Genomic DNA, 22,962 nt, shown 5'->3' on the forward strand with positions numbered 1-22,962 from the left:
AAGCATTTTGTTATTTTTTAGCTGGACTTAAGCTTCCCGACCCCTTGGGTCCCGCTCAGCCAAACAGCCACATAACATTCATCAACAAATCAAATCGCTTTGTGAAGGTGAGGCGTCCTTTGCGTCTTGTCGATATTATAAATTAAAGGAACAGGAGTATATTTTCCTTATATTCAGTCAGTTCTCCTAAGAAAAAATAACGCATTGTGAAACAGGTAAGTGAGTTATATGAACAAAGTAGATAAACAACTGAGGGGTGTCTTATGTTGTCATCTAATCTTGAGCCAAGCTTCTGCTTTACTGGAAGCATAATAAGCAGGCTCGAGAACAGACAGCGTTTGAAGCGTTTAGTGTTAAATCCTCTAATAATTGGCTAAGAACTCGTTCGAAAATTTTGACCATCAGTATTCAGGTTTCCATAGTTGAACATCGAAGAACCAGGAATATTCATTGGAGGTTCTTCTTTTTGCTCCCAAACCAAAAAGAATGCAAAATTCTGCCCTGTGGTGCACTACACTGTTTCTTCATTCATTTCTTTGAATCTGTTTGTTTTCGGTTTCCCTTATGTTATGCGCAAGTTCTGCAAGATCTCAGACATTTTTCTTATGTATGATTTTTCCTCTGTAATGTACGTAACGATGGAGGCTGCCTGTACTTGTGCCTTTTGTTTGATCGTGACCGCTGCATGATAAGTAATCCTCGCGAAAGAGTCTCTTGACCTTGCTTAATTTTCTTTCCTTTCCGTCTCTCGAAGATTTACTACATCGAGGATGGCGAGACGAGATTTTTTAGCAATCTTTCTCCTGCAGAGGAAATGCATGTGAATACTTTCACCTCTCACCGGTGGTTCGCCAAGGACCTGGATACAGGCAAATCTTTCCTTGTGAACGGAGAAAAACAGTACATCCCGCGGGAATCGCATATTGATCGTCGGATACATGTTGCCATTACCGTGCCAAGTTCGTGATATTTTTGCCGTAAAAAAATTTATTATGTTTTAAGTGACCCAAAGTTGTGGTTGATGATAATAACAATGATGAGGATAATGATGCTGATGATGATAACGATACTGCTGCTGCTGCTGTTGATGATGATGATGATGAGCAGCTGCTTCATTACGTTTCCCTAAAATATTAAGATTTTTTCGAGATTTTTTGAAAGTGCCTCTCACTTTCATCTAAGCGTTATACACTTACACCAGAAAGCCAGCTCTAAGAAGCACGGACTGTACTCACAACTTAGTGCTCTCATGTTAAGAGAATATCAAATATTTTCAGCGTACGTACATGCTTACTGACCCTACTGCTTTGTCAAGTAAACAAATTGCGGTTTTCATTGGTAAACGATCTCCATTGCTTTCACAGGTACAATCTCCCTGCCTGATATGAAGTTCCCTGAAATGGTCAAAACCCAACCAAAATACATAGAAGTAATGGCAGCCGCTGATAGTTCTGTGGTGAAGTTTCATGGCAAAGAGAAAGCAGAGAAATACGTCTTAACTTTGATGAACATAGTAAGTAAATTCTTTCATCTTTTCTATTACCTTTTTACGGCGGCAAATTTATATTATCAACTTAGTTGATAAGACAAAATTATGTTGCTATACCCCACAGATAGAGCACCGAAGTTTCTTTAAAAAACTGATCCCCCTTATACCAAAGGAGGACTGTTACCGACAGTAGTGACTACCATTTCTACAAACTGAGAGGAAGTCACTATCAGAGAGTCAAGACTTGACTTGACTAGAGTACCTTGACTGATGATAACTCCCGCTCAGGATGTCGAACGTCAGTTGCGGACAAAAGCCCATTTCAGAACTGCTCTCACCCAAAGACACCCATCACGATCAAGTGAAGCTAATTAAGCTGGTCCTTTTGTGGGGACTCTCTTTTTGCATCAGGGAGGTGGATGTAATAGAATATCTCTATAGTGATATAACTAGTCTGTAACTGTCCTTTTTCAATGTTTCCTTTGTCACAGGTCTCCAGAATATTTCAGCACAAGTCAATTGGTGCTCCTATCTATTTTGTGGTCGTTAAACTTGTTCTTCTGGAAAGAGACCCGGTAAGACACGATTCCTAATAATTTATAGAGTGTGAAGTTTTCTTAAATTACGTTCACTTGGACAGGATGGCACGGAAAAAAGCTTGATTTTGCTTAACTTTCCCGCTCTAATCGTTGAATCACGTTTTCACGTTTGTTTGTAAATTGTTTCCAGTGCTGCCCCTTCAATAATTTCATCATTCAGTATTGCGAATGAAGGAAAGTATTCGTGCATATCCGGATATGGACGACGCGATTCATATGGTAAATACATGGTAAGCTGCCATGAGAATGAACAGAACATCAGGATTAGGGCAAGAGTGTTTGTGGCTCAAAGGTTCAAATCTCACCCTAGAAATAACGGTTCCAGCTGATTTTCATACGCTCGTATTCTGCACGTCCGATGTGCAAAGAAGGGACCGTAGTTTAACCCTTTACCCACCAACATCAGTATGCATATTCTCCATACTGTTCTCTATAAATTTCCAAAGAGGCTGACAGGGAGAATTTGTGTAACAGTCAAGAGCTTCTTTAGTTGATAATCATCTCTTCTTTTCTCATAACTTTCATGTTTGATTCAGGGGTGATTAAGTAAGGGGAAACAAGATACTAGTCACTCTTGGGGGCTAAAGGGTTAAGCAATCAGGACGGCAACGCTTAGGAAAACGTCGATTAAAAAAAATTAATCTGTCTTTTTCTTCTAAGAATGTCTAGAATGAGTGGATGCGATTACCGTCTTTAACGGCGTCAGACCTCATCTTCAGCATAAGATTTGTGAGCAACGTTCAGTTCTAAATGGAAACATAATAATTAGCCGTCAGAGCCGCGCAACTTTTGGTGATTTCACGTTGTTGTTCTGCAGAGGACGGCTAGGAAATGTACAAAATTTTAAAACGCACGTGCCGTTATGTGCTTATAAAATATTCTGTTTTGCCACTTTCTCGTTGCCGTCGCCATCGTGGTTTGTTTAAGTCTCTACTGAGACGTTTTGATCGAGTTTGCAGCGCGGGCTGTGTAAAGTTAAAACATATTGCAATTGTTTGTTGTATCTTAGAGAGAAATCAAAATTACCGGCAAACCGATGGCAAGCTTATCAAGTGTTTGTTACTGGGGCCATAAGACGAGGAAAGGCTTTGACAAAGTCGACAAAGATTTTTACGATCAGACCGTGTTTCTTACAAGGTAACAGTCTTTCACTTGTACCATATCATATGCATATTGGGTAATCTGAGTGAACGTAATCTGCGAAATGTTACTTGCGTCTGTCTTTAAGGGCATCGGTAGTCAGGGGCGCCGTCTACAAAGAAGCAAACTTCGATCCCACTTGAATAAAATACATATACGTTACTGTCACATTTGTGTCACCATTGAAGGGACAACTCTCTTTGGAGGACTTCTGGCGGATATTTTCATTTATTCTTACAAGATCGTCGAGGCTTTCCGAACACTTCGGAAAGTGTCACTTATTATCGTAACTGCTTTGTACCTGATCGAATGTGTATCTTATTATTGGATGCGAACCGTATCTTTAGCAGGAGCACTTAATTGCTTATCGTGTATACCGCTTAACTAATGTGCTTTTGTTTTGTATCTTTTATCTTTTCACAGAAAAGACTTTGGACCTTCAGGTACTAGACTTAATCGAAGCAGTTTCTTTTCGACTGGTCTGTTGAGGGATGCGAACGTGAATGTACATTCATCAGTATACCTTTCATTGTCTTTCGTCATTGAAAACTGAATTCGAGCTAATTAAACCAATTTTCATCTTTGATCTATTTTTTTTTATTCTGAAGGCTTGTATCAGTCTGAGGTTTTCCTGTCAATTGAAATTAATCATTTGATTTTGCTATGTTGACGAGAATATTATTATGAGAATCGTAAACGATGAGGGAAAACTGGAAAGATGTTCATAAGGTCTCCAGGTGTGCCGGTTTCAAGTCTGTCATTGCCGCTGCTCGGTAGTGTAAAGGGTCTGACGCATGCAAAGCATTTATTATTGTTCTCTACCAGTGTTTAAATCATTCCATATCCAAACGTTGCAATAAGTACGAGTTTTAAACCAATTGAATTGCCGATCTCCAGGTTACGCCCCAGTTCACGGCATGTGTTATCGAGTACGAAGCTGCACTCTGAACGAAGAAGACGGATTCACTTCATCATTTATCATCGCTCATGAGACAGGACATACGTAAGTTGTAGCTCATAGCGCATAGATTATTGTGCATTTTGCAACATGCGCTGAATCTTCGTTACGCATTAAGCGTTGCGCATGTTATACAGTTTAAAGAGCTTGGTGTTTGCGTATATATATATTGCCCGTGAAGTTTCAGATCCCATAAACCTACTTTTCTAGTTACATAAACCAAACAAAAACACGATACTTTCTTATTATAAACAGGCTAGGAATGGAACATGATGGAGTGAAGAACAACTGTTCTAATGACGTCATCAAAGGCAGTATCATGGCGCCTCTGGTGCGCTCCCGGTTTGACCGCTTTTACTGGTCTTCCTGTAGTCGGCGGGATCTGATTACGAAACTCAGGTACGTCACAGGATTATGTAATGCCATTTATGATTAACTGGTCGGTTGATTTGTCGATTATTCCCAAAAATGAAAATATTTTATGCCTCATCATCTTACCTCGCATCAAATAACCCGTTAGCGTTTTACACCATTTTATCTTAGTTCTCCTCCTCATAAAGAAAATTAGATTGTGTTTTTATAATTCTTAGTCACCTTAAAATTTTTTTCACTTTTTTTTTCTTGGTGTTTTTTTTTTTTCGTAGAGCTCTTTGGTGTATAGATGACGTACCATTTAGAAATGAAATACCATACTTGAAGAAGCTTCCAGGCCAGATTTACTCTATTGATGAACAATGTCAGCGTGAATTTGGTAAAAATACCAGATTCTGTAGCGGGGTTAGTTCAACTAGTTCATTTTGTGCGATAGAAGATATCGAAGGAACCGTAGGTCCATGATAAAACTCTCTTGGGTCTTAATGAGTGTCTTATGTGAGGTGATGGTTGTTTAGTTCGTGCATCTTGAAAAATAGGCGTATATTTGAGTTGTTTTTATGTACGATCCCTGCCACGTTTTTTCTTCTTCGTCTTTTTTTTTAGAGCTGTTTTCAATTGAGCGTCGAAAGTAATCCATGATAACCTTGGTTTTGCTCAACTTAACTTGACGATTGTCTAGAAAACTGAGGCCACCATCTCGATCAATCAAATTCAAAACTAAAATCAATCCTGATTTGAACAATCTCTTGTTTTCCTGCCTTTCATGCATTATTTCTTGGTGCTCTAATTGACTAATCAAGACCTTCGCTCAGACTGATTGAGGTTACATTGGTTTTGGTTTTTGGAAACTCAGTGAAAACTGCTCTATACTTGTTCCCTTTTACTTTATTCTTGCAAATTGGGCGTCTTTGCACAGAACTATTGTTCTGACACTTTTTATGCTAGTTTACATTTCAGAAACGACTGAAGTTACGGTGATGTAGCTCGGCTATAGTCCTGTAGTTGCTCTCCTTCGCAAATTGTAATTTGGATTTTTTTTCGCTTCAACTTGGCAGATGAAGCGCGATCCGTGTAAAGAGTTATGGTGCAGCCGTTTGTCCTTTTCAACTTATAACAACCGCTTTTGTCAAACAAGACGTACAGCGGCCTTGGAAGGAACAAAATGCGGAGTTGATAAAGTGAGATATGAATTAAGTTTTTCTGCTTGATTCTGATATATATTATATACAGCAAAATTATACCGGTCATTAGCTGCACTTGAAATAGGGAGGACTCTTGACACACATTCAAGAAAAATTCCTGCTTTATCAGTCTCTAATAAGCCCTTTAGCAGTTACAAGAACCTATACGGAAGATTGATCAAATTGTCAGACTGCGTTTTGCCGATAAATAAGACCTTATCATGTCTCGACGTAATGCTTTTACTCTACCAGTTGTGCGCGTATAATCCTTCATGATACTTACTGTTGTAACGGTTTTCTTCTACGCCAAAGAAAGGTCCGGTTGATGTTAAAATTTTATTCTAAAGCATAAATGTCACATGCATTTCCAACGAACTCAGCGTTCTTTCAACCGCTCTTACGTTGTCTCAATTAGAAGGCGATGATTTGGTACATATCTAAGTCAACCCAAGACAGGACTCTGTTTCTATATGTCATTTAAATAGCGACTGTCTGAAGAACAACTGAATGTTTCTATTCCCCAGTGGTGTCGATTGGGAGAATGCGTCCCGGTGGATGATGATGAAGATATCAGCATTCCTCTGCCTCGACCAAAAGTTAAACCGGTTCATGGTGGCTGGAGTGAATGGAGTGGACTCAGTGAATGTTCAAAACCGTGCGGTGTAGGGATCCGTTACCAAACAAGGAATTGCAATAATCCAGTGTAAGTGTTGTCACAGTTTAAAGAATCGAGTCAATATTTAGCACCGTATGTTAGATTGAGAGGATGTAACGGATTTCATTCACACAGTTAAGGTGAATGTGCACGATATGTCTTTTACGCACCCTACATTCTGAATTTCTAGAGAGTGTCGTTCTTCTCTGGAACAAAACCAGCCAACGGTCAAGATTGGCTGTTATTTTGAATTTCTCTAACCTTTAAACAGAATATAAGCTTTTGCTGGTGTATTATGTGGTTATGAGTGCGGGTTTCGAGTTTGCCTTTATCGTTAGCTTTCAATTTTGGAGGTTAAGTACGTAACGGCCATACTTGAAGGGCGTGGTAAGTTCGGCCTGATGCAATTCTGCCAGTTTTCTGAACAGAATTAATAGCGGTAATTGAACTAAGTGCAATTTGGTCTGAAATAATGCTCGTAATTTCAAAATTAAATCTCCATTTGGTATGACTCCTTTAGTGTGTTTTTCTATAACTTTGTATCATAAATTTAATTTTTGATTGTATCAGTATTTACAATGTAACTATTGTATTGTAGCCTTTTACTCAGAAGAAGAATAATGATGTAGAAAATTAATTTATTTTGCTTGTAGGCCTCAAAACCTCGGGAGACCTTGTGAGGGGGAAGATGCTAAATTTGAACTTTGTAACACTGAGGTACGTTTTAATAACATCTGTTGCGTCATCAATAGCATCGTAAATGCCATAATAACCAACCAATGACTGCTTACCGGCTAAAGATAGCAGCATGAATAAGAGCCAACGTATGCAAGTGACTTACATCTACGAACTTGAGGACTTTTAAACTCTACCATAATGGCTTGTTTATCTTTTTCACCAGGACTGCCCTGGTCAGCTGTTAACGTTCGAGGCGTCAAGAAATGAACAGTGCAAGAGACGCGCAACTTTGATTTTACCAGAAATTGCCGGCAACTGGGCAGCACATGATATCTTTAAAGGTTAGATCTCACTTTATTCAGGTTTTGTTATTGTTGTTGTCATAAGTTTTCCTGCATGCTTGCTTTCTGTTTTCCTTGTTTTTGTTCTTTTCTTGCGGAGTTCATTCTTCAAGAAGTTAAATTTTATCTTTAAATTCCTGACTTGCCTGCTGATATCAAGACCCTTTGGAAGTATCTTTTTATGTTTTTAACTCGTATTCTAAACAATTTCGGAAACAAAAAGGTGGAAGACATGTGGTACAAGCGTGAATCAAAGAAAAACGATCGATATGACTTTTCCGTAAAGAAGTGTTGTGTCTGTCGCTAGGATCAAAATGCTGAAGGCTTCCTGTGTGGAGATGGAGTAAATAGATTTCAAGGCTGAGCTTGGTCCTCGGAGAACGAAATGTTTCCAAGATTATTCTGATAGGGAATGATAATATATATCGCGGGAAAAATGTATTAGTCTTGGTATGACCTGCTCTATGATTAAACAGCCACGGCCACGGAAAAAAGGATGAATACTCTTGCAATTTTCAGCGCTACTTACCGAGTACCATAGTTTTGGTTGCGTTTAATTCTTCTTTCAGAAATTTGCTCAATGATAAGGACTCCATTTCCCCAATGCCTCACGCTATCGAATTAAAGAGTAAATTCATCAAACCTTATCTTTCCTGGCTAATGCTGCTTTTTCATTTCTCTTAAAATCACTTAGCGAGCATCGACTGTGACTTTGAGACTGGTCTGTGTGGCTGGACAAATGATGCTCATGATAATTATGACTGGAAGCACAACAAGGGTCGCACCCCGACCGCTGGTACAGGACCCTCCGCAGATCACACTAAAGGAAGAGATGGTGAGGAAGGAAAAACCCAGCATTTGGTTATTACTGTAATCCTTACTTATTTCCCTTTTCTATTCATTGCTATTTGGTAGTAAGGTAATTTGGTATCATCAACTGAGTTGATAACGTAAATTGGCCACCGTAAAGAGTTCCAAAGCAGACGTTTCGAGCATTAGCCCCTCTCAGAGGGAATAACGAAGGGCTAACGCTCTAAACGTCAGCTTTGAAACTCTCTACGGTGGCCAATTTATGTTATCAATTCAGTTGATAATACCAAATTACTGTGTTATACTCTCACACCGACGCAGCAGTACAGTTTCTTTAGAAACTTACCCCTTCATTGTTATTGTGTAGTGTTAAGTTCTGCAAGCTGGTTGAAATGAAGACAATTTTGGCTCATAGAAGTTGGTTGTTCTTCTACATCCAATATTAGCTCCGTTTTCATTAACTCTTTAATCCCTGAGGGTGACTAGAATCTTATTTCTCACTAAGGTATCATTATTGAATCCAACATAAAGGCCTATGAGAATCAAGGGAACGATCACAAACTTGGACAGCTCTTGATTTTTATGTCAGAGATATGATTTTTTTTTTTAAATTGAGGTATATTTTTTTAAAATATGGCGTAAATTTGCCTGGAGTAAAATCGGAATCAAATAAGAACAAGAACACTGAGCAGTTTTCTCATCAACAGGGTTATGTGACTGTTAACATATGTTTCTTCGTACTTTGTGTGTAGGCCATTACGTATTTTTGGAGACCTCTCGGCCACTTAACCCTCAAGACAAGGCCCGTTTGATCAGTCCGTATATAGGACTTAAGGTTGCATGTCTAAAGTTCTGGTATCATTCGTTTGGTGACAATGCACATATGGGAGAGCTTCAACTTATCATCAAAAGCGATACAGTGAGTATAATTCTGAATGCACAAATGACTTACATGTGGTGATGAAATCAAATAATCCTTGCAGTTAAATCGCGTCAATTTGAAGTCCTTAAGGTATTTTTTTCCGAACTCTTATGACCAGTTTGAGTTCAGAAGGTGTGTGTAAATAATGTAACAGCAACTTGTCGTCAAGGAAGAAAAGTTCCTCAATCCGATCCGAACCAATGTCAGTTTAGGGTAGTCAAGCGAAAGAAAAAAAACTTGTGTACCGTTCATAGGTTTCTTATTTAGTCTCGAGCCTAGAAACATGACATGTGGCTGCTTTTTTTTTTCTTTTCATGTTTTTCTTCTCTGACTCTTTTCAGAAAGAGATCCGGTGCCAAAAGAAGCAAAATTTTTGACATACTGTGCGGTTCTTTTCTTGATATTCTACGATAAACTTTTATTCAAGCATTTCTTCATTTTGCAGGGCGAAAAAGTTGTCTGGGCGGTTAACAGGAATAGAGGAGACAATTGGGTATGGAGGCACGTCACGATATTCAGCAAGAGGCCATATAGGGTAAGTAGTGCTATAGGTTGTGCAGTCTGAGAGGTTTAACCCTCAAACATCCAAACATGTCAACGAGAGAACTTCGGAACCTATTATTAGCTAAGCGTGGACCATGTAATCATGAACGGAGGCATAAAAGAGTTTACTCGCTGCCATTAATCAGGACTAACAGATTTAAGAACTCATTTATTATGCGCAATGTAGTCAGGGCCACTTGATAGTCCAAATTTCATTATTATATTTGCCGTATATATATAGATTATCCATTATTTTTTTAAAACATGTAATTCAGCCTCACGACTGCTAGATATTATTTTAATAAACGAATTATCTCTCAAAAAAAATTATCTTTCAAACCGGTCTTCTTAATCCCTGCAGTATCTACAAACGTTTTTCATTCTACTAATTCGTTCTTGTTTTTATGTTACCAAGTTTCCATCAATAGAGTGGCTCCATTTTTCTGCATATAAAACACACACAACCCACAATTCCTCCATTCGCTCTGGCAAAGGGCTAACGCTCGAAACGGCAGCTTTAAAAACTCTTTACGGTGGTTAACTTACATTATTCACACATTTGATATGTAATATCCCCACTGAAGTAGCAAAACAGTATCTTTAGAAACTACTCCCTTTCTTGATTAGCACATAGTCTCTTCCGCATCGCTCTACACATGTTCAGCCTCGTCACATCCAACGCCCTCTTTTCCTGAGAAGAAGTTAGGTGCGCAGACTCGGCAGTTGCTTGTCATACATGAAGATGATAGATTTTCGAGCTCATCAAACCTCATCATTTTACCCATCATTTCATTGTTGCAGATCGTATTCCAAGGAGTGAGAGGTGACGGATACCTCAGTGATTTCGCTTTGGATGACATCTCACTTGAAAACAACCCATGTGGCCTGGGAATGATGAGATTCACAACAATTAACAACAGTATGTTCCTCTTCAGTAAAATCCACCCTCTAAGTAATATTAGAAGTAAATCTAATCGTTTCTGTTTTAACTGAATTGGGTGACTATGAAATGTTGCATGGTAACAGTCTCAGTAAAACTTTTCTCTTTTTATTCGTCTGACATTTGTAGATAGACTGATATTAAGGGTGTTTCGACCACACAGTACATCATTTGCTAACGACCACATCTCTACAAATACCACCTCACTACAATAGCTACATTTATTGTCCCGGCCGAAGGTCCATACATACACACCTCTCTACGACGACCACCTCTCGAGAAAGACATAGGCCTTTAGGCGCGTTCGAGCTGCGAATTACCAGAATATAACAGTCAATTAGTAACCGACAGTCAGGCGAAACGTGCGACGACTCACTCACTCTTGACGTTTGTACGTGGTAAAAACATCAGTGACTCACTCGGCTGCGCCTAAAGGGCCACCTTTTTGCTCTTACCACATGTTGACGCCATCTGTGACCTATTACTGAAAAGACTCACGACAACATAAAATCTATTTTTTATCACCTTTCTCTGACAGCACTTTTTTTTTTTCTTAAGGTGTCCGTTTTAAGAAGGTTCAACTTTGAGTTAAGATTAGTCTTGTTTTCTCTACAGGACTCGACCTCAATCCTTGTCAACAGTTCTGTGAGGCAACTGAGAACGGCAGAAGGGTTGATATCGTACCACTGGACGTCGAAAACGGAACCAAATGTAACGACGATCTGACATCGTTTGATGTCTGTATTCAGAGTAAATGTCAGGTAAGTACCGTTTCGATCAGCGTAAGCGCTGTTAACCTTTAATTCCCGTGAGTGATCAACACAGAATTTCTCCTTACATTATCACAACAATATCAAGCAGACAAGTGATGAGAACGAAAAAAAATATCAATCAGGGGATTGTTAGGTGACGCAATGCCAAATTATTAGAAATGATATCATAGGAATTGTTTGGCAGACAATGAGGAGAATTACTATTTAGATCATAGGATTGAAAGGGTTACGGTAAATAACTTCATCATTCTCTTATTCATCCTTTTTGGGAGATACAGTCGCCCAATGATAAGCGAATTTAACTAATTGCGGATAAAACTTTTCCCGATCCACAGAAAGTCGGATGTGATGGCATCGTTGGATCAAATAAAACTCTGGACAATTGTGGCGTTTGTGGCGGCGACGGTCACTTATGCACACCAAGTGAAGGATCCATCTCTTTGTTACCTAAAGAAGGTATTCTATCTTGCAATCGAATAAGGACCTTTCGTTCTTTAAAGAGTAGCGAAAAAAAATTAGTTCTGGTGGAAATCTTGCGGTAATGATGTGAACTGTTGTTCAATAGAGGTTGGCAAGAGTAATTTAATTGCGACGCAGAGTAACACTCGAAATGTTAGCTTTGTTATGATTCTCTGGTTTAGTGATCATCAATCAACCGATAGCTTTACTTGCGTGCCACTAGTCCGAGGACACAGCAACGCAGTTTCTTCAGAAAAGAAGGACTTTTGGTCATCCACAAAGGCTGGTTTTGGTTACCTTCATTTCAACTTACGTACCCAGTTGTTACCTATTTCTGCGTGTTATGTCTTCTAAAAGTTATCACGTGTGTCTTCTATTGTAACTGTTTTGTTTTTAACATCTCAGATCTTCAGACATTACTCGAGTGTCCGGTGGGGTCAACCAACATTATGTTGGAGGACACATCCCCCAATTTCTTAGGTTAGTATTTTGCATGTTGTGGTTCAGACTAGACAAACATTATCTCTAAATAAATAACGGCTTATGGTTAATCCTCCAATTTCAAAACAGTCATAAATCAAAGTTCCACGATCTTATAAACCCAACACTTTACCGTGAAAGAAAACTTTCTGTATGTAAGGTAATCTTCGCATGTCCATACAAGTGACTCATTAAACGAGAGTTGATTCTCGAAGCATTAGGTACACACGTAAAAGGAAGGATAACATGTAGATTGAGTCTTTTGTATGAAACCTGCCTCTGTCAGGAAGCTCGGTACAAAGTAGTGGGCGTCCATATGTTTTTTTTCGCTTATAATGGTTGCATTTCATAACGATGGTGAGGGGTATTTTTCGTGTAAAACGTTGAAAAGAATTGCAACAAACTATCACAGCATGATTGATTGATCAACAGTTCTAGAAGCTATGGGTGCAGAGAAACAGTATTTGAATGGGGCCGAGGTGAAATCCGTCTCCTCAGTGTACAAATTTGCTGGCGCGAAGTTTATTTATACACGACATGGAAACAAAGAGAGTCTCAATGCGCTGGGGCCTCTCACGGATAGGATCAAAGTGAAGGTTAGTCTAGAAATTCAAACAGGTATCAAAACATTTGAACGTGACAAAATACGTTTGAATTGCTCAACCATGTCAACATTGGTTATTATTAAGACGCATCCCACAGGCACCAATTAGGGAATACAAAAATAAAGTTAGTATCTGTGGAAGAAGTGAAAATGGAGTTACGTAGTTTCTAAGAGGGGTGTCTAAAAATTTGTCAGATTTTAAATGATATTGTGGGCCTGATAACATGAGCCGGGTTGGCCTTGTTTTGCCAGGTTTTGACGAGATCTCGTCACTTTTGTTTAACGTAACAAAAATCAACTTCGTGATTAGATGAAATTATGACGATGATTACAGATAAAAAATGAACCGTCAGCCGTAGAATGACCAAAATTTAAACGGTTAACCATCACCCTATTAAGACCCTCCACTTATAGCTCACGAACAAGAAGTATGTGATTACTTTATACAACACCTATAGTTTACCCTCCACCTGTGATGTAACGTATCAAAATAATAAATTCACGAGCCTCAGGATGACATGTAACCTTTCTTTTGGAACATCTCTTAACAAGGGATGTTAACTTCTGTCCCAGCAAGAATAATGTTCCTGTAACTCCTTTACCTGTAATCCACACTCAAGGAACACATCTGTGCAGGGAACACTTTCTCTAGTCCCAAGGGTATCCACCTTACAGAGGATCCTACTGTAGCGAGAACTTGATAATTCTTAGTATGTAAGATGAGATTCAAATATCCATTTACCGTGCAGTTACCCAGGAGAGTTTCCTAAGTTGTTCAAATTAGTACTCGTTCTTTCCCCGGCTACAACTGTTCAATTAAATTCATTCAGAAAGAAATGCTCTGTTGTTGCAGGTAAAGATTAGTGAGTCACCAGCGCCTGTAACTCTGCGTTATTCGCTTAACAAACCAAACAGCAATGAAAGTGATTTCTATTGGTCTCATCTCAAATGGTCTGAATGTTCCAGAACCTGCGGAGAAGGTTTGTAAATTAACAATAATGAATGAATTTTCCGGGTTCCACTTCAAGGAAAGAGAATGCTATTTAGGTTGTTAATTTTAGCGAATGCAAAGAATTTAAGAGAATTTTAAACGTGAGCTGAGAGTTGACAACGAAATCTGTTTTTTGCTAAATAGAGGCAGGAGTTAGTGCATTTCCTTGCTTGTGAAAATGATGACTTTTCAGTTTGGTAAAAGTGTAACACTTAAGCGTGCATCGATCGGTTAGTCGAGCTGCACTTGCCAATTCAAATTACCTACCTTTTCTGCTCTAACTCAAAAATCAATATCTTCTCTATTTTTAAGGAATACAAACACGCATATACAGATGCCTCAAAAGAGAAGACGACAGTGAAGTTTCAGAAAAAAACTGCTTTACCGTCAATAAACCCGAACCTTTGACCAGAACTTGCAATTTAACAGCATGTGAGAGGTATGAAAGCAGCTATTTATCTTGCCTCAGGATTCATTTTCTAATTAAGGTTAATGTTAATGTTTTTCCATGTCCTATATCTGTAACCACTGCAACACAAATTTATCAAAACTGTACTGATAGAAGTGAACTTTTTGCGGAAAGATTTTTCAGTTCTTGTGAAACAAAGGCTATTCTGCCTTTAAGCCGTTCGCATAAAAATCCGCCAAAGTGATTCGCGTTGTGGTATCATAAAGTCTTGAAATGATATTTTGCTATGGTCAGCAAACATCAAAGAGGCAGGAATAAATTATAAAGGTCTATGATAATAAATGATGTTAAATATTGACATGTATTGGTAATAACTTAGTTACAAGATCTTGGCCAGGATTTTGCGATGTACAAGCTGTCTTGTAAGTCCAGGAACCCTTTAGGCCTGACCATCAGTATGCATATCCTCCGTACTGTCCTCTTAACATTTTCTTTGGTACTGTCGCTTGGTCACGATCAAGAGCTTCTTCAATTACCGATCATATTCCCTATTCTCATTACCTTCCCGTTTGATTCATCTGTAATACTTGAAGGAGAAATTAGATGGGTATGATCACTTCTGTGGTTGAGAATCAGCTCTACAATTAACTTGTGTGATTCAGGTATGAATGGAGTGTCTCTGAGTGGAGCAACTGTTCAAAGCCATGTGATCGTGGAAAGCAAAACCGTACTGTAGAATGCAAAGGTGTCTTGGGTAAAATGCTGGTTAACTCCTCACTTTGTACAGCGGATAAACCTGAAATCGAACAAATATGTAACGATGATTCGTGTCCTGCAAAGTGGGTTACGGGAAACTGGTCAGAGGTGGGTGATTACGTTTGTTACATAGTTAACAATTATGAAAGATGCTGCCTCAGATGTTCAGTCAGTGACAACTTCTTTTTCGGAAAGCTACGCTGTATTGAAAACTGCCCCAGAGGATACGTATTTTGGTGCTTGAATAGACTAACTGTTCATTCTAGTACTAAGTGATTTGATTTTTTTTTCGGTCCAAAGTGTTCACGAACGTGTGGAAGCAGTTACCAGTCTCGCTCAGTAGAGTGCCGCGATATACTGGGGGCCTTGTCTTTGAATTGTCCAAGGGAAACAAAAGAAGGCATTATTAGGAGATGTAGGAAAGAGCCATGTGCAGGTGAAGGTGAGTATTCAGGGTGCATGTCACGCATCTTAGAGGAGTTAGAGCATCTCTAAAAATTGAACTTAGGTATTTCGAGTTCAACATATGGCTGTTCTATACTCGTTCCATTTCAGTTAAGAATATTCTTCCTTAATTTGTGCCTCGCTGGCAAAACCGACTAACTTCTTCAAAGGAGCGGAAAATACTGCTAGGAGCAACCGTATACGCTGTACTAATATGCTATGTTTTGCCCTCATTTCTTTCAGATTTTGTCAACATTTCATGTACTTTCGAGCAAGGTCTTTGCGGTTGGGAGAATGTACGTGGATCTAGTCTAGATCAATTTGACTGGACTCTGTGGAACAGCAGTACACCAAGTAGGAAGACAGGCCCCTCCGTAGATCACACTCATGGGACATCCAAAGGCGAGTCCCTCAACTCTTGGCACTGTATTTTAGATGTATCTTTAGTATTCTGTAAGCGACTTTTGGTAATGAACTTTCTGAGGAATTTAGTAACGATTTCGGAGATATGTTTTATCATGCAACTACACCAGTAATGTTGTGAGGTCTGGAAAAAGCTTTGAAAGAAGTTCAGCTACGACTGTAGGCTAAACTCACGTCTTCGAGTTTCCTCCTTTCGGATACTGCAACGCGCTCTCAATAACATTGAGACAGACAGAGTTAGACAGACCATGCCAGCTGACAGGCTACCTGATGAATAATTAAGCAGCTCTGAGGCTGGCTAGTTGATTGACTGACTACTTTATTGATTTCTGCAGGTTTTTACGTTTACATAGAGGCATCAGATCCACAGAAACGAAATTATCGCGCCAGGTTAGCAAGTCCACTGGTGAAGGCTAAAAGAGTGTGTATTGACTTCTGGTATCATATGTACGGGGCAAATATGGGCTCGCTCCGGGTTATCCACAGGGACCCAAAATCCAGAAGAGAACGGCGATTATGGTATAAGTCGAAAAACCAACTCAATGAATGGCATAATGAGCGACTTCTCATCTCATCTTACTTGCCTTATCAGGTAAAATGCAATGCCTTGTGTGGCTCATGTGAGTTTAAGAGTTTTCGTGAGGAGAATAGTAAGCTCTTTCTAGACGCTTATTTACAAAAATTAAGGTACCACCGTAGCAAGACGAACAGTTCTGACCAGTTCTTTAAAATTCTGCTGTGCAGAAAAAAAAAGAAAAACTAACTATCGTGCCTAGTCAATCACAAAGGAATTTCCTTTAGTTGGGATTCTTATAATCTCTCTCTAATTCTTCTGGCTAGTAAATGACACATGATTCTCTTTACTACCAGAAAGAGCGTAAACACTAACACGATTTGGGCGGAAACACCAAGTCTACTGTAGTACCTGGTCATTGATAAGGTGACATACCGTTGCATTGACATATTCTTTGTTTTTATTCTTAGATTATATTTGAGGCAGTTCGAGGTAGAGGATTTTCCAGTGACGTAGCACTAGACGATATTAAAGTGTCGAGCGGTAGCTGTCCTTCCAAAAATACCAAAACACGTGGGTTTGTTCAATGATCTGTTACAAAGTCGTTGCTATTGCGCTCTCTTGCGCAGATCATCATAGCTTTCAGAATAAGCTCTAATTACATAAATTAATTGCATCTAATTAAATAAGCTTTGGATGGATGTGACATGCATTGTTTACGGCATAACAAAAAAATTTACTCAGAGTTGATTCACTTTTCCTATTATCCTTAAGTAATTTTTGAAGAATTAGCTTCAACCGTTTTATGTCTGGGGCACTCACTCGCCTGGCTTCATTCATTATTTCGGCTTCCCCACACGCATAACGTAATATTCACAAATTTCTTTCTCTACCTGAATTTTTTCCTTTTTTTAATTTTCATTTTCCCTATTTTTAAAATATGAAGAGTGCTCTTTTTCAGTTACACAAAGTCTCTTTTTCGCCGGTCAACTTAACTTCTAGGAGCAGTCAAGTCTCGGATTGTCAATAGATAAATGAAATTTCAACTGGTCACTCTTTCTAAAACGTCTCTAATCAAATCAACGCAGTTGCGTGATTCCCACTAGCGTGACTAGTTTCAAGAACGTAACGCAAGTAGAGGTTGTAACTTTCTTCAGTTACTTAACATTGTCTATACGTATTTCCCATTTCAGCTCAAAATCGGTGTATCGGTGACCGGTCCAAATACTGCAAAACTGCACTGCGTCTTAACTGGTGTTCTTCGAGGAAATGGGGGCCAATTTGCTGTAAGACTTGCGAACTGTATGCACAGGGCGGATCGAAATGATCTCCTCACACCACGATACAGCATCATTCGAGCAATTGCCTGTTTTGTGTTTATTACATATGCATTACGTATTACAGATGTAGAATGCAAGATTTGCACATGTTGAAAACGAATATCTGTACAGTATAAACTGAAAACAATTATATGAAAGGCAGTTAAGGATATTTATCCAAATCAAATTGTAGGCATTCTAAAGGCAAAATTCAAACGAAATTACTGAATTATACAATTATATCCTATAAACGATTTTCTATTAACAAACCATTTTTGTGGGAATTTATCAAATTGAGTTTACTGACATGGAAGTGTCCTGGTTGGAAAATCTTTCTATCTTGAATAACTGCATGGTTCAGTTCATATGCAGATGTACAAATAGGTAGATTTTTGTAATTGCTGCAGAAAATGAAAGTTATTAATGCCTTAGCCTCCCTTTTAAGATGCCCTATAAGGGGGTGTTGTTGTATCAAAGGATAGTGTTAAGTGTCCACAGCTAGATAGGCTTCAATTCACCCCTTAGAGTATCCACTTATGGAGCAAGCAATGCTCACTCATGAAGCCTAGCATCAAATGTACAGAAAAAGGACATGTTGCCTAACTGTAGAACTTGTATACCATTTAGAGCTCAAGGTAGAGGAAAATTATGTACATCAACATTGTATAGACTGTGGTTTTTAAAAGTGATATTAAAAAAAATGGGCAAAATAAAGATGTAGTAGCCAAAAGAATGTAGACATAAATTGATTGCTCCTTTTTCCATTTTCCCAATTCTTTTTCCCTCTCAGAGAGGTTTATGGCAGTTCTTGCACCCTACTTCACATTTAATGGCACTAACCACACAATGCCTATCACTTTGACTCATGAAAGCCATATTCACAATGAATTTCTCTTCACAATTTCCACACACTATCCAGCAAAAAGGTGACAAGAATTAGGGGTATAGCTATACCGGTATGTCACTTTCAAGGTGACAACATGACTGTCATGTTGATATTCACACTATGTTTTTCTTAAAGTAAGGTTTTGTTAAAGTGTATTCCATCATGAAAGCTATGTATATATTGCAATTTGACTTTTTCTGCATCTGAATTATTCTGTTTGTGTGGTTTTGAAACAAAACATCTCACCAAGGAGAGTGAGGCCCATAACAACCCCTCTCCTCCTCCTGTATGTCCCTGAGGAGGAAAAAGTATCAACTGCAGCGTTCAGTCAAGATGGAACACCACATGCTCTTGAGTAAATAGTAGAAGAGAGATGGTACGTTTTGAGCTCAGTAAAGAAACAGAGAAAGATGTTTTTCATCTGGTCTCAAGCCATGGGAGAAAGACAACATTACAAGTCCCCATGCAGAATTGAACCTTGGACCTTTACATTCCCACTCTATTTCATTACTGAGCTCAAAACTCACCATCTGTCTTATTTTACTTACTAACATGATGCTATCCACATCACTGATCCTAACATGTCACATACAAATCTCATAATAGGCCTTGCTCACCATAGACTCTCTGTGGCTAAGTGGTAGGGCATTAGAGTGCAGAATCCAAAGGTCTGAGGTTTGACTCCTCATGGGGATTCAGAATTGTACCTTTGTCCCATGCTTGTAACATGATGAAAAACACCTTTTCTCTACTCTCTTAAGTAGTTCATAAGGACTGTATCAATACTACAAGGTCCAGGTGTTGAACAGGGCTCATGGAAGCAAGTATTAAAAGTAGTTTCTACTTTTCCATAAATTGATTTACACAGGTGAGTTTAGTGGTCGAGGTATTGAAGAGGAAGAGATACTTATCCACTTTCCTCACCAAATAACAGACCCCTTAAAATCATAGAAGGATTCTCCTTGTGTAACACTTTACACTCTAACATCAGTATGCATATTCTCCAGACTGTCCTCTACACATTTCTTATGTTGCTGACAAGGAGAATTTTTTTGACAATCATAATCCTCTTTAATTGGTGATAACTTTCTTCATTCTTGTGACCTTAATAAATAACCTTATCAGAATCATGTAAACTCAATCCATCAATAAAGAATTGCAACTACAAATAGCCTAACTACAACATTCCAGTGCATCATATTTAGTTCTCAACTGAATGTTATAAGAAGGTGTTTATTATGCACCTTTTTCACAAAGTGAGGAGTTGAAGTTGACCTACAATCTCTATCACACCTTTCCTTTGCCAAAATAATTATTTTCGTTTCTTGAACCATAATATCTGGTTGTAATATTTATTGAAAACACTAGACCTTAACAGTTTCTGATAGGTTCAACCCCTACAAAAAGTGCATCATGTTCTTAGTGGAACATCTACATGTGCCAAAAATACACTCAGTATAAATTTGTGTTTGTTTATAGATGTGCAGGGGTGTACAGCTGTAGGTGCAAAATTTCAAGAAGCCTGTTAAGATGAAGGTGTGGTTGCTGCAGCAGGTTGAGGCTTCTTTCTCTTCAGCACAAGTGGTCCCACATTGTCTCCTGTTTCTTTGTTGTGCTTGGTATGTGAGCCATCACACCTTGGGAACTTAAGATTAGAAAAAAGTGTAAGAGTTAGATTGGATTCATTTCTCAGATGAAAAATAAAATTTCTGACACAGACCTTGCACACTACATACTCTATAATCTCAATAATAGCTTGGTTGCACATCACCAACTGTAAGTCAGCATCTCTACTGGTGTACCATTCTCGAGTGACCAGCTCACAAATACAGAACATTATGGGAAAAAAGAGTAACTAATGATTGTATGTTTAGATCATCTGAGTAAGGGTAGTCTTGAGAATAACTGTTGCCACATAAAGTGAGTTACATTTGGACAACCTGATTGGCAGTCTTCCAGGGCTATTAAGATGATCTTCTATCAGGTTTTCAATATGTCAATCCCTTCCACTGACAACAGTTCCTCAACAGATAACCCTTACTATGACAACCATACTGTATGATCCACAAATGTAGGAAACAAACTTATAATGGGGCTCAATTTTTCAGGGATTGGTTTGCCTCCAATCTCTCATTTCAGTAACTTAAACATCAGACTCCTCCATGGATTCGTTGAGTATGACACACTGAGAGAAAAAAAATTCGTCCGAAGCGAGTATAATGCGCTAACTAGTGGATAGCACCGTCCCTTTGTTGATTCACACTGGGTATTATGTAATACTCTGTCTCCAACTTTTTGATATAGTGTCGTTACCGAACCCACCGCAGAAGGAAAAATGCTGTTAATGAGAGCGAATCAATATAAAAAAGCTTGCAATCTCCCTAACGAATGCCACATTAATACCAAAAGAGTCTGCAAGGTCAAATCAATTTCTGAAGCCTAATTTACCTACTCAACTTGTTTTGTTTAAAGCCTGTTGGCTGATTTTACCTTTTTCGATTTCCAACAACGACAGAAAGCATGATAAGCTGCCTTCTCTGCTAAATCTTCAATCTGAATTGTATCAGCAACTTTCTCCTTGTCCTTTTGCTGTGTTTTGTTGACCCAGTCTTGATCTGGGGTCTTCTTCCCAGTGGGCTTCGATGCTGACCGCCGAGTAAACTGCTTAATTACGAGATAAATGAACAACGATAGAGTGAGTAAAAGCGGTGCAAGCTGCCGCCATTCCTTTGCCGAGAGCTTTAAAAATCCGCCGAAAGTAGAAGGAACCGGCAGAGATCGAAGATAGTTTGGGAGCTGCACTTTGATTACACGCGAAACGGCTTCCATCTTAGAACGCGCTTCTGTCACGTGACCTATTAATTTGGATATATTAGTTCTTCTGCGTCCTTAAGAATGTTTAAATTGCCTGTTGCTCACTGTTTCCACTTGTGCACTGACATACTTGCACAAATGTGCGTCAATAGATCAGTTTTTGCAAGGCAGATTAATGAAGCTAAACAATTAGTGATGATACAATGACTTGACATAGTTTAAAAAAATTTGTCATGATATTTATCAGAAGTTGATGGCTTGATGTTTCTTTATACGCCCACTTTTTAACTCTTTGTCGAGGCTCACCTGGTCTTCCCTTAGACTTGAAATGCTCTACAAGCTGGGTGGGGATAAACTTGACAAAATTTTCAATGAAGTCTGATCCAATGTCCTTCCAAATAATATTTTTACCAAAAATATCATCTTCTCTTAGCTCCTAGTTTACCTAGACACCTCTTTGGAAAAGGAGAGACTAAAACTTTTTTATTTTTAAAGATTACGTTTTGAGCATTAGCCCTTTGTCAGAGTGAAACTTGTCCTTTCATTCACAATGTAGAGAAAATGTTGGAACCCAAGAGATCATTAGGATCACATGTACCTCCACTAATGTCATCTACCGCATAACTTGCACTTATTGCAAAATGTTATACATTGGTGGAACAGGAAGACAACTAGGTGACCAATTCCAAGAACTCCTTCGCCAAGTAGAGAGAAATGACAAGGACGCATCCAAACCAGTTACTAGACACTTTAATCTCCCTAAACATTCTAAACAGCATATGGCAGTTTGTGAACTTTCCTCACATCTGGACAGTTTGGAAAACCGTGGCACAACCGTTTGTGGCACAAAACTGTAGAACAAAAAATTATCTTTCAAACTGGCATCATCGATCCCCATGCCATCAATAGGCACTTTCCATTCAACTAATTTATTATTGAGGTTTAATTCCTCATGAGGACTCAGAATTTTTTCTTTGTCCCACACTTGTGACAAGATGAAAAAGACATCTTTCTCCAATTTATTCTTGTTTTCTCATCACCATATCCCCACCAATAGCATAGCTCCACTTTCTGAATATAAACACACACACAACCCAAAAATCCTCCGATCGCTCTGACAAAGGGCGAACACTCAAAGGTCAGCTTTGAAACTCTTTACAGTGGCCAATTATGTTATCAACTCAGTTGATAATACTAAGTTACCCTGTTATACTCTTCCACTGATGCAGCACCAAAGTTTCTTTAGAAACTTACCCCCTTTGTTATGATGAATTTGGAGTTTAGATTAATACCATGGTGGCTAAAACTTTACAAAAGTTAACTCATAAAATCCCTAATCACTGGCCTCAAGATACCCATTCCAAATTGAATCATAAATTCAGAATCCATACCACATAGTAACAATAGTCACTGCCCCACAAACAATGAAAGCCTAACTAACAAGCTTGTATCTATGTTC

The 22,962-nt window shown here is 38.7% G+C and overlaps 2 protein-coding genes across 5 annotated transcripts in view; one reads left to right on the forward strand and one right to left on the reverse strand.

Moving 5' to 3' along the window:
* The window catches only part of LOC113677815 (A disintegrin and metalloproteinase with thrombospondin motifs 2), a 30,256-nt gene extending 11,723 nt beyond the window's left edge, over window positions 1-18,533 (forward strand). For 2 of the 4 annotated variants that reach the window (XM_089197725.1, XM_089197727.1), the window contains 29 exons: window positions 22-107; window positions 755-959; window positions 1,365-1,513; window positions 1,981-2,064; window positions 3,098-3,225; window positions 3,652-3,671; window positions 4,126-4,231; window positions 4,442-4,585; window positions 4,831-4,963; window positions 5,617-5,739; window positions 6,267-6,445; window positions 7,051-7,114; window positions 7,299-7,416; window positions 8,111-8,251; window positions 8,979-9,145; window positions 9,594-9,683; window positions 10,493-10,610; window positions 11,247-11,392; window positions 11,740-11,860; window positions 12,269-12,343; window positions 12,776-12,939; window positions 13,801-13,927; window positions 14,251-14,377; window positions 15,010-15,211; window positions 15,404-15,545; window positions 15,791-15,949; window positions 16,306-16,562; window positions 16,955-17,057; window positions 17,678-18,533. In XM_089197725.1, coding sequence (XP_089053851.1) covers window positions 22-107; window positions 755-959; window positions 1,365-1,513; window positions 1,981-2,064; window positions 3,098-3,225; window positions 3,652-3,671; window positions 4,126-4,231; window positions 4,442-4,585; window positions 4,831-4,963; window positions 5,617-5,739; window positions 6,267-6,445; window positions 7,051-7,114; window positions 7,299-7,416; window positions 8,111-8,251; window positions 8,979-9,145; window positions 9,594-9,683; window positions 10,493-10,610; window positions 11,247-11,392; window positions 11,740-11,860; window positions 12,269-12,343; window positions 12,776-12,939; window positions 13,801-13,927; window positions 14,251-14,377; window positions 15,010-15,211; window positions 15,404-15,545; window positions 15,791-15,949; window positions 16,306-16,562; window positions 16,955-17,057; window positions 17,678-17,811 — 3,812 coding nt within the window. In that variant the 3' untranslated portion in view covers window positions 17,812-18,533. Of the gene's footprint in view, window positions 1-21; window positions 108-754; window positions 960-1,364; window positions 1,514-1,980; window positions 2,065-3,097; window positions 3,226-3,651; window positions 3,672-4,125; window positions 4,232-4,441; window positions 4,586-4,830; window positions 4,964-5,616; window positions 5,740-6,266; window positions 6,446-7,050; window positions 7,115-7,298; window positions 7,417-8,110; window positions 8,252-8,978; window positions 9,146-9,593; window positions 9,684-10,492; window positions 10,611-11,246; window positions 11,393-11,739; window positions 11,861-12,268; window positions 12,344-12,775; window positions 12,940-13,800; window positions 13,928-14,250; window positions 14,378-15,009; window positions 15,212-15,403; window positions 15,546-15,790; window positions 15,950-16,305; window positions 16,563-16,954; window positions 17,062-17,677 lie in introns of all 4 variants that reach the window. The other 2 variants (XM_089197726.1, XM_089197728.1) reach the window with 2 other exon arrangements.
* A 1,203-nt stretch (window positions 18,534-19,736) lies between these two features.
* Window positions 19,737-21,540, reverse strand: LOC113677818 (CDGSH iron-sulfur domain-containing protein 2 homolog A-like). The gene is made up of 2 exons (XM_027194658.2): window positions 21,180-21,540; window positions 19,737-20,334 (listed from the first exon to the last, which is right to left on the reverse strand). Exons 1-2 carry the CDS (start codon window positions 21,516-21,518, stop codon window positions 20,215-20,217), a joined length of 459 nt encoding a protein of 152 aa, XP_027050459.2. The 5' UTR covers window positions 21,519-21,540; the 3' UTR covers window positions 19,737-20,214.
* Window positions 21,541-22,962: the final 1,422 nt, after the last annotated feature.

This window comes from Pocillopora damicornis, chromosome 2 (assembly GCF_964200805.1).
Source record: "Pocillopora damicornis chromosome 2, jaPocDami1.2, whole genome shotgun sequence".
NCBI classification, from domain to species: domain Eukaryota; kingdom Metazoa; phylum Cnidaria; class Anthozoa; order Scleractinia; family Pocilloporidae; genus Pocillopora; species Pocillopora damicornis.

What these genes read in the sequence shown, in the direction of transcription:
- LOC113677818 (XM_027194658.2), bottom strand. Translation starts at nt 21,518, where the DNA reads ATGGAAGCCGTTTCGCGTGTAATCAAAGTGCAGCTCCCAAACTATCTT. An exon ending in GTTGTTGGAAATCGAAAAAG is followed by an intron (nt 20,335 to 21,179) that starts GTAAAATCAGCC and finishes TCTAATCTTAAG; the next exon opens with TTCCCAAGGTGTGATGGCTC.